This window comes from Episyrphus balteatus, chromosome 2 (genome assembly GCF_945859705.1).
Source record: "Episyrphus balteatus chromosome 2, idEpiBalt1.1, whole genome shotgun sequence".
Lineage (NCBI taxonomy): Eukaryota > Metazoa > Arthropoda > Insecta > Diptera > Syrphidae > Episyrphus > Episyrphus balteatus.
Genome location: NC_079135.1, coordinates 72,690,808 through 72,702,378, shown reverse-complemented (window position 1 = coordinate 72,702,378; position 11,571 = coordinate 72,690,808). Strand labels below are relative to the sequence as shown.

General features: G+C 46.6%; 1 protein-coding gene across 1 annotated transcript; it reads left to right on the top strand.

Annotated features, from left to right (window-relative positions):
- Window positions 1–219: 219 nt before the first annotated feature.
- LOC129909519 (uncharacterized) lies at window positions 220–2,386 on the top strand. Its single transcript, XM_055986594.1, has 2 exons — window positions 220–1,397; window positions 2,127–2,386. Exons 1-2 carry the CDS (start codon window positions 473–475, stop codon window positions 2,384–2,386), a joined length of 1,185 nt encoding a protein of 394 aa, XP_055842569.1. The 5' UTR covers window positions 220–472.
- Window positions 2,387–11,571: the final 9,185 nt, after the last annotated feature.

Here is an 11,571-nt window from a genome sequence, read left to right as displayed (position 1 = left end):
TAAATTTATTAACAGTTTTGAATTCAGCACATTTAAGTCAATTAAAATCACCTAACAAAGTTCTTGCTCCCGACTTTTTTTTTCCGACCAGTGAGTGTAACCAAAAATTATCTTACATATCATCTCTTTTTTGTACAATCTTTTAACTTGAACCTGTTTTATTCAATATTTACACCGATGACCAACCACAAAATACTATAGGCACAGAGACACCTCCATTACTTATTCAACTTCATTATCTCCAGACACAGGTGCGCAGCGTACAGGATCACTTTACTAATCTGAAACTACTACATATATAACTGAAATGGAGAATGAAGGTCAACGTTAGCAAAACAGAATCAATTTGCTTTAGACCACCACAGCAACGGCTCTAAGAATTTTGATTAAACGAAAATACGTCTACTGTGCTGTGGCAAGAAAGGTATTCATTGGAAATAGAATTCTTGGCAGAAACTGGGGACCAATTCCAATGTGGATGTATACCGCCATTGTCAGACCCATTCTGACTTATGGCAGCTTAGTCTGGTGTCAAGCTCTGGAGAAATCCACGAACTTGAAGACCCTAACCAAAGTACAAAGAACAGCATGCATTAGTACTACGGGGGTGATGAAGTCCACTCCAAACGCAGGTTTTGAGGCAATCCTTAATCTCACTCCCTTAGATCTATTTGTACAAGAATTAGCAGCAAATAGTGCCCTACGACTTAGTCAAACCAACATTTGGAGTACTAGTCAAAGCGGTCATACCACGATCCTCTCTAACAACGTTGATAACAACGTAAGAACAGACTACATGACCCCTTACTTAGACTTCAACAAGTCTTTTAATGTCAGTTTCCCCAACAGACAAGATTGGGAAAACAGTGTACCTTTCTCAAATGAGTCGACTATCGCCATCTTGACTGATGGCTCGAAAATGAACACTGGGGTTGGTGCAGGTTTCTACTCAGAAAACCTCAACCTTGCCAGTTCCTTCAGACTCCCCGATTACAGCAGCGTCTTCCAAGCCGAGATACTGGCAGTGAAAAATGCTGCTACACAAATATCCATGATGCCGATATCACCTGCTGACATCACCTTTTTCATTGATAGCCAAGCGGCAATAAAAGCGATTTCTGCCACCTTAATCAAGTCAAAGCTTGTTTCTTGCTGTCGCGAAGAGCTTAGGGTTCTTGGTATGCAGCATAATGTAAGACTCTGCTGGGTTCCCGGCCACAGAACCCCACAATGTGAAATGAAACGAAATATCGTCGAACATATTTTTCAAAAAACAAATGAAAGATGGAACCTCCTAGAAACCTGCTGTCACACCAGGAAACTTTGGCCAAATTACGACGAGAAAAAATCTAACAAGATCTTACTACTCAGTAAACCTTCCTTAAGATCCCTTATAGGTACGGTGACCATATTTCTAGGAGCGAAACCCGGGACAGATAAAAAATTCGTTGGATATCGTTTTGAAAATATTGATTTTTTCAAAAAAAAAAAAATTAAATTTCTTAAAATGACTTCATAACTATTTCTAATTTAAGGTCTAGGTTTTAACCAAAATATTCTATTAAAATCATTAAAGTCGATTACAAGGAAGTCAGAAATGAAGAAAACGGTTTTATAATAGGTACTTACTGTTAAAAACTTCAAAAAAATATTTTTTTTAACCAAAATCGTGAGAGCTGGCTTTTAGCATTTCAATTTTATTTAAAACGATTTTGAAGTCGTGTAATCTTTAATTCAACTTTTAACATGTGCTTAAAAGTTTTCAAATTTAGCTGGGCTCTTAACTCTTCCATTATGATATTCATTATTCGAAAAAAGATTTTATGGTGAAGCTTTTCAAGCTAAAACTAAATAATTGACGAAAAATCTTAAAAACTAATGCTTTTATCCGGAAAATTTTGAAAAGTATTTATTTTTTAACCACTGTTTTCTTGTTTTCCTTACAAAGTAATTAGTTTTGAATAAAAAAAAATCAGAGAATTTGCAAATACGGGACAATCCCGGGACAAATTTCAAAATACGGGACACTTATACATCCCGGGTTTCTTAAATAAAAACCCGGGACAAGCTATACAAATACGGGACTGTCCCGGGTAAACCGGGACGGATGGTCACCGTACTTATAGGTGTCTTAACGGGACATAACCTACTGGGCTACCATAAAAAGAAAATAGGGCTTAGCACAGATGACCTATGTAGAGGCTGCGGCAATGAGGACGAACAGGAAGACACTACTCACTTCCTCTGTCACTGTCCAGCACTCTGCCGCACTAGAAAGGCATTTTTAGGGAACTTCTTCTTTAATGAATTAGAAGAACTATCAGAACTGTCAGGCCACAGCCTACTGAACTTTGTCAAGTCTACAAAATGGCTTGACAATCCATAGGATTCATAGGATTAGACTTTTTTAATGAGGTTATAAACACTTCAGGGTATCACAAGGGATCTACATTGATCTAAGTGTGACGGTAACAACATCAACTGTCAGCCCATTTAACCTAACCTAACCTATTCATTGGAAAAGAAAAAAAATATTTTTCTGATTGTTATTAACGGTACCTACTTGCATAGAACAGTTTTCTTAATTTCTGTATTTCTTATAAACAGCTAACCGAAAATTTTTTTTGAAACAACTTTTATGTAACTTTAATGTTAAATTATAAAAATAATTTTTGTATCTTTAAAAAAATTTGGATTTCAAAAAAGATGTTTTTTTTTTGTAATTTGTAAAAGAATTTTTTTGTAATTTTATTCCAAATATTGTTAAACTTCTCATAAACTAAAAATATTCTTTAATGAATTTTAACATAAAAATCTTAATATTGGTCCTTAACAGCTGTGTCATATTTTGGAATACTCTACTGAGTATGAAAGTATTTTTTTTTTTTGTAATTTATTTCAGCAAAATTTCCAAAACAAATATTGAGCTTACTTATTGTTTGCCTTAATAAATACTTACTTAAACATTCTACCAAAGTTTGTGTAAACTACATTTCAATATTGTGGTCATAAATAATCCGCGATCTTACTGCATACATCTTCTATTTTCTACATAAAATCTGGCCCAGTAAATCAGACATAGAACTAATCCATCTACTAGGTATATTCCTCTACTCCAAGTTTCAAATTATGTTTTGCATTCTTGCACAGGCATATCCTACAAATGCATACATCCATATGTAGCTACGTAGATATAAATGTACGTACATTATATAAGTCTTCAAAAAGACTAAACAGAGAGTTTAAATGAACTCTGGCCGATAGCATGAACTTTTCAATAATTACATATCCATGGCTTCAAACATTCCTGTCAGGATTTCCAATTAGTGCTAAACTTTGTGGAAAGTAATCGAGTTTTCAAGAATTCCAACTGGCTTCACATACACACATTAATATCGCATATATTCCAGCAGCACCCAAACCTTCATGCATCATTACCGAACCCACTGTATGAAGTGCAAAATGTACACTATATGGTACAAGTATGAAGAAGGAGGCATCAGGAGCGTACGAAACGAAGCAACTATACAGTCACAGAGTGCACTCTGACTCCATATACTATATACAAGGTGCAAGGAGTACGTACTCAAGTTAGTGAACTTAACCAATTTAAGAGCAAGCAAGGTGAGATGGAGCTGAAGTTCTAACTGCAATCCACTCAATTTAACTACCTGGCAACCTATATAGCTTTAGCTACATAACATACACTATACTTTGGCAGAACTTTGTCCGTCAAACATGAGTTTTTAAAAGGGGCGGAAAAGGGTATGAATCGTGTGGTAATAACTCTCTACATTGCACTCGACAAAACTCGGGGTGCCAGCCATCATGTCCACTGGCTCGATATAGCGATAGCGGCAGCAGCAGCAGCAGCAAAAACAACAACAACGAAAAAGTGGAAAATTTCAATTTTTAATGTCCGTTCGATTGTGAAACGAACTGTGTGTGGTGGTGCAATGGCTTTCCTGTATTTCCGGTCGTCCTATATACCTACTTGTATTTATAAGATGTATCAATACCTTTACCTACTGATGGAAGGAGCCACGTTTATAATGGCCTCCTGAGTAATTGCATTACACAAGTTCCGTTTAATTTCTACTTGGAGAGAGAAAGGACAAAGAGTAAGAGAAGTTTGCTCTACACCAATATGTAATGCACTGTGATTGTGATTTAGTTAAGAATTTAAGGTGCTCTGCAGATGGATAATTCAATTATTGGAAAGTGTATCTTTGTTGGGGGAAATTTTAAACAAATAATGCCTTTGGTAACAATTCATTTCTTAATCAAATAATCTTATAGATTTGTACATGCGGTGTTGTTTTTTTTTAAATTCTTTAAGGAATATTTTAAAATTTTAAGAAGTCAAGGAGTGAGTTGTAAGTATCTAAGACTATTATTTCTTTTGTTTGATTTCTGACACAAAACTTGAGATAACAATGAATATGGTATTACGATGATAGAGAGAGATAAAGAATGTGGGCCAACTATTATATGGCAACTCTTTTCAACTGAAAAAAAAAAACACTACAAAAAACTTTTTCAAACAAAAAATTTTTTTATACACTGAAAAACTTAACCATGCACCAAAGTTAAGCAAACACTCCCTTTTATCTGAAAAATGTCGAGTATCATCTCTTAAACACGAACAAGTACTCGACAACCGTCTACTGCTAAAATATACAAAAATAAATAAATTTTCAGTAAAAATGTAAGATACAGAGTTCGAGGCTAAAACAATCATCAGATTGGCTATGTGAAGTTGGCACCTTCAAATGCTAATTTTTTCCAAACCTGCCTGGTTCGATTGGCCAAGGTTAGTCCAGGATAGCCCAAGATTTTTTTCGTTACCCTTTGTTCTAATATTAAAACCCAATTTTTTTTTTCACTTCCAAAAAATTGTTGGTTTTGCACTGTGATTCGTGTGCCCAAAGTTATACTCCAGTCAAAGCGTCGGAAAAAAGGGCCTAACCTTGCGTACAGAGGCATTGTCAGTTTTTATTTCATGGATCTCATTACCTGGTCATTCTTTTTAGAGGAGTTATTCAAAAAATGAAGTTGACCCAAGCATGTCCCGAGCATGTCCCGAGCATGTCCCGAAGATGTCCCGAAGATGTCCCGAAGATGTCCCGAGCATGTCCCGAAGATGTCCCGAAGATGTCCCGCAGAAGTCCCGAAGATGTCCCGAAGATGTCCCGAGCATGTCCCAAAGATGTCCCGAAGATGTCCCGCAGATGTCCCGAAGACGCCCGAAGATGTCATGAAGATGTCCCGAAGATGTCCCGAAGATGTCCCGAAGATGTCCCGAAGATGTCCCGAAGATGTCCCGAAGATGTCCCGAAGATGTCCCGAAGATGTCCCGAAGATGTCCCGAAGATGTCCCGAAGATGTCCCGAAGATGCCCCGAAGATGTCCCGAGCATGTCCCGAAGATGTCCCGACGATGTCCCGAAGATGTCCCGAAGGTGTCCCGAAGATGTCCCGAAGATGTCCCGAGCATGTCCCGAAAATGTCCCGAATATGTCCCGAAGATGTCCCGAAGATGTCCCGAAGATGTCCGGAGCATGTCCCGAAGATGTCCGGAAGATGTCCCCAAGATGTCCCCATGATGTCCCCAAGATGTCCCCAAGATGTCCCCAAGATGTCCCCAAAATGTCCCCAAGATGTCCCGAAGTTGTCCTGAGCATGTCCCGAAGATGTTCCGAAGTTTTCCCGAAGATGTCCCGAGCATGTCCCGAAGATGTCCGAAGGTGTCCTGAAAATGTCCCGAATATGTCCCGAAGATGTCCCGAAGATGTCCCGAAGGTGTCCCGAGCATGTCCCGAAGATGTCCCAAGCATGTCCCGAAGATGTCCCGAATATGTCCCGAAGATGTCCCGAAGATATCCCGAGCATGTCCCGAAGATGTCCCGACGATGTCCCGAAGATGTCCCGAAGATGTTACGAAAATGTCCCGAAGATGTCCCGAAGATGTCCCGAAGGTGTAACGAAGATGTCCCGAAGATGTCCCGAAGATGTCCCGAAGATGTCCCCCAAGATACCCCGAAGATGTCCCGAAGATGTCCAGAGCATGTCCCGAAGATGTCCCAAAGATGTCCCGAAGATGTCCCGAAGATGTCCCGAGCATGTCCCGAAGATGTCCCGAAGATGTCCCGAAGATGACCCGAAGATGTCCCGAGCATGTCCCGAAGATGTCCCGACGATGTCCCGAAGATGTCCCGAAGGTGTTCCGAAGATGTCCCGAAGATGTTCCGAAGATGTCCCGAAGATATCCCGAAGATGTCCCGAAGATGTCCCGAGCATGTCCCGAAGATGTCCCGACGATGTCCCGAAGATGTCCCGAAGGTGTCCCGAAGATGTCCCGAAGATGTCCCGAAGATGTCCCGAAGATGTCCCGAACATGTCCCGAACATGTCCCGAAGATGTCCCGACGATGTCCCGAAGATGTCCCGAAGGTGTCCCGAAGATGTCCCGAAGATGTTCCGAAGATGTCCCGAAGATGTCCCGAAGATGTCCCGAAGGTGTCCCAAAGATGTCCCGAAGATGTCCCGAGCATGTCCCGAAGATGTCCCGACGATGTCCCGAAGATGTCCCGAAGGTGTCCCGAAGATGTCCCGAAGATGTCCCGAAGATGTCCCGAAGATGTCCCGAACATGTCCCGAACATGTCCCGAAGATGTCCCGACGATGTCCCGAAGATGTCCCGAAGGTGTCCCGAAGGTGTCCCGAAGATGTCCCGACGATGTCCCGAAGATGTCCCGAAGGTGTTCCGAAGATGTCCCGAAGATGTTCCGAAGATGTCCCGAAGATATCCCGAAGATGTCCCGAAGATGTCCCGAGCATGTCCCGAAGATGTCCCGACGATGTCCCGAAGATGTCCCGAAGGTGTCCCGAAGATGTCCCGAAGATGTCCCGAAGATGTCCCGAAGATGTCCCGAACATGTCCCGAACATGTCCCGAAGATGTCCCGACGATGTCCCGAAGATGTCCCGAAGGTGTCCCGAAGATGTCCCGAAGATGTTCCGAAGATGTCCCGAAGATGTCCCGAAGATGTCCCGAAGGTGTCCCAAAGATGTCCCGAAGATGTCCCGAGCATGTCCCGAAGATGTCCCGAAGATGTCCCGAGCATGTCCCGAAGATGTCCCGACGATGTCCCGAAGATGTCCCGAAGGTGTCCCGAAGATGTCCCGAAGATGTCCCGAAGATGTCCCGAAGATGTCCCGAAGATGTCCCGAGCATGTCCCGAGCATGTCCCGAAGATGTCCCGAAGATGTCCCGAAGATGTCCCGAAGATGTCCCGAAGATGTCCCGAAGATGTCCCGAAGATGTCCCGAAGATGTCCCGAAGGTGTCCCAAAGATGTCCCGAAGATGTCCCGAGCATGTCCCGAAGATGTCCTGACGATGTCCCGAAGATGTTCCGAAGATGTCCCGAATATGTCCCGAAGATGTCCCGAAGATATCCCGAGCATGTCCCGAAGATGTCCCGACGATGTCCCGAAGATGTCCCGAAGATGTTACGAAAATGTCCCGAAGATGTCCCGAAGATGTCCCGAACATGTCCCGAACATGTCCCGAAGATGTCCCGACGATGTCCCGAAGATGTCCCGAAGGTGTCCCGAAGGTGTCCCGAAGATGTCCCGACGATGTCCCGAAGATGTCCCGAAGGTGTTCCGAAGATGTCCCGAAGATGTTCCGAAGATGTCCCGAAGATATCCCGAAGATGTCCCGAAGATGTCCCGAGCATGTCCCGAAGATGTCCCGACGATGTCCCGAAGATGTCCCGAAGGTGTCCCGAAGATGTCCCGAAGATGTCCCGAAGATGTCCCGAAGATGTCCCGAACATGTCCCGAACATGTCCCGAAGATGTCCCGACGATGTCCCGAAGATGTCCCGAAGGTGTCCCGAAGATGTCCCGAAGATGTTCCGAAGATGTCCCGAAGATGTCCCGAAGATGTCCCGAAGGTGTCCCAAAGATGTCCCGAAGATGTCCCGAGCATGTCCCGAAGATGTCCCGAAGATGTCCCGAGCATGTCCCGAAGATGTCCCGACGATGTCCCGAAGATGTCCCGAAGGTGTCCCGAAGATGTCCCGAAGATGTCCCGAAGATGTCCCGAAGATGTCCCGAAGATGTCCCGAGCATGTCCCGAGCATGTCCCGAAGATGTCCCGAAGATGTCCCGAAGATGTCCCGAAGATGTCCCGAAGATGTCCCGAAGATGTCCCGAAGATGTCCCGAAGATGTCCCGAAGGTGTCCCAAAGATGTCCCGAAGATGTCCCGAGCATGTCCCGAAGATGTCCTGACGATGTCCCGAAGATGTCCCGAAGGTGTTCCGAAGATGTCCCGAAGATGTTCCGAAGATGTCCCGAATATGTCCCGAAGATGTCCCGAAGATATCCCGAGCATGTCCCGAAGATGTCCCGACGATGTCCCGAAGATGTCCCGAAGATGTTACGAAAATGTCCCGAAGATGTCCCGAAGATGTCCCGAAGGTGTAACGAAGATGTCCCGAAGATGTCCCGAAGATGTCCCGAAGATGTCCCCCAAGATACCCCGAAGATGTCCCGAAGATGTCCAGAGCATGTCCCGAAGATGTCCCAAAGATGTCCCGAAGATGTCCCGAAGATGTCCCGAGCATGTCCCGAAGATGTCCCGAAGATGTCCCGAAGATGACCCGAAGATGTCCCGAGCATGTCCCGAAGATGTCCCGACGATGTCCCGAAGATGTCCCGAAGGTGTTCCGAAGATGTCCCGAAGATGTTCCGAAGATGTCCCGAAGATATCCCGAAGATGTCCCGAAGATGTCCCGAGCATGTCCCGAAGATGTCCCGACGATGTCCCGAAGATGTCCCGAAGGTGTCCCGAAGATGTCCCGAAGATGTCCCGAAGATGTCCCGAAGGTGTCCCGAGCATGTCCCGAAGATGTCCCAAGCATGTCCCGAAGATGTCCCGAATATGTCCCGAAGATGTCCCGAAGATATCCCGAGCATGTCCCGAAGATGTCCCGACGATGTCCCGAAGATGTCCCGAAGATGTTACGAAAATGTCCCGAAGATGTCCCGAAGATGTCCCGAAGGTGTAACGAAGATGTCCCGAAGATGTCCCGAAGATGTCCCGAAGATGTCCCCCAAGATACCCCGAAGATGTCCCGAAGATGTCCAGAGCATGTCCCGAAGATGTCCCAAAGATGTCCCGAAGATGTCCCGAAGATGTCCCGAGCATGTCCCGAAGATGTCCCGAAGATGTCCCGAAGATGACCCGAAGATGTCCCGAGCATGTCCCGAAGATGTCCCGACGATGTCCCGAAGATGTCCCGAAGGTGTTCCGAAGATGTCCCGAAGATGTTCCGAAGATGTCCCGAAGATATCCCGAAGATGTCCCGAAGATGTCCCGAGCATGTCCCGAAGATGTCCCGACGATGTCCCGAAGATGTCCCGAAGGTGTCCCGAAGATGTCCCGAAGATGTCCCGAAGATGTCCCGAACATGTCCCGAACATGTCCCGAAGATGTCCCGACGATGTCCCGAAGATGTCCCGAAGGTGTCCCGTAGATGTCCCGAAGATGTTCCGAAGATGTCCCGAAGATGTCCCGAAGATGTCCCGAAGGTGTCCCAAAGATGTCCCGAAGATGTCCCGAGCATGTCCCGAAGATGTCCCGACGATGTCCCGAAGATGTCCCGAAGGTGTCCCGAAGATGTCCCGAAGATGTCCCGAAGATGTCCCGAACATGTCCCGAACATGTCCCGAACATGTCCCGAAGATGTCCCGAAGATGTCCCGAAGGTGTCCCGAAGGTGTCCCGAAGATGTCCCGACGATGTCCCGAAGATGTCCCGAAGGTGTTCCGAAGATGTCCCGAAGATGTTCCGAAGATGTCCCGAAGATATCCCGAAGATGTCCCGAAGATGTCCCGAGCATGTCCCGAAGATGTCCCGACGATGTCCCGAAGATGTCCCGAAGGTGTCCCGAAGATGTCCCGAAGATGTCCCGAAGATGTCCCGAAGATGTCCCGAACATGTCCCGAACATGTCCCGAAGATGTCCCGACGATGTCCCGAAGATGTCCCGAAGGTGTCCCGAAGATGTCCCGAAGATGTTCCGAAGATGTCCCGAAGATGTCCCGAAGATGTCCCGAAGGTGTCCCAAAGATGTCCCGAAGATGTCCCGAGCATGTCCCGAAGATGTCCCGAAGATGTCCCGAGCATGTCCCGAAGATGTCCCGACGATGTCCCGAAGATGTCCCGAAGGTGTCCCGAAGATGTCCCGAAGATGTTCCGAAGATGTCCCGAAGATGTCCCGAAGATGTCCCGAAGGTGTCCCAAAGATGTCCCGAAGATGTCCCGAGCATGTCCCGAAGATGTCCCGAAGATGTCCCGAGCATGTCCCGAAGATGTCCCGACGATGTCCCGAAGATGTCCCGAAGATGTCCCGAAGATGTCCCCCAAGATACCCCGAAGATGTCCCGAAGATGTCCAGAGCATGTCCCGAAGATGTCCCAAAGATGTCCCGAAGATGTCCCGAAGATGTCCCGAGCATGTCCCGAAGATGTCCCGAAGATGTCCCGAAGATGACCCGAAGATGTCCCGAGCATGTCCCGAAGATGTCCCGACGATGTCCCGAAGATGTCCCGAAGGTGTTCCGAAGATGTCCCGAAGATGTTCCGAAGATGTCCCGAAGATATCCCGAAGATGTCCCGAAGATGTCCCGAGCATGTCCCGAAGATGTCCCGACGATGTCCCGAAGATGTCCCGAAGGTGTCCCGAAGATGTCCCGAAGATGTCCCGAAGATGTCCCGAAGATGTCCCGAACATGTCCCGAACATGTCCCGAAGATGTCCCGACGATGTCCCGAAGATGTCCCGAAGGTGTCCCGAAGATGTCCCGAAGATGTTCCGAAGATGTCCCGAAGATGTCCCGAAGATGTCCCGAAGGTGTCCCAAAGATGTCCCGAAGATGTCCCGAGCATGTCCCGAAGATGTCCCGACGATGTCCCGAAGATGTCCCGAAGGTGTCCCGAAGATGTCCCGAAGATGTCCCGAAGATGTCCCGAAGATGTCCCGAACATGTCCCGAACATGTCCCGAAGATGTCCCGACGATGTCCCGAAGATGTCCCGAAGGTGTCCCGAAGGTGTCCCGAAGATGTCCCGACGATGTCCCGAAGATGTCCCGAAGGTGTTCCGAAGATGTCCCGAAGATGTTCCGAAGATGTCCCGAAGATGTCCCGAAGATGTCCCGAAGATGTCCCGAGCATGTCCCGAAGATGTCCCGACGATGTCCCGAAGATGTCCCGAAGGTGTCCCGAAGATGTCCCGAAGATGTCCCGAAGATGTCCCGAAGATGTCCCGAACATGTCCCGAACATGTCCCGAAGATGTCCCGACGATGTCCCGAAGATGTCCCGAAGGTGTCCCGAAGATGTCCCGAAGATGTTCCGAAGATGTCCCGAAGATGTCCCGAAGATGTCCCGAAGGTGTCCCAAAGATGTCCCGAAGATGTCCCGAGCATGTCCCGAAGATGTCCCGAAGATGTCCCGAGCATGTCCCGAAGATGTCCCGACGATGTCCCGAAGATGTCCCGAAGGT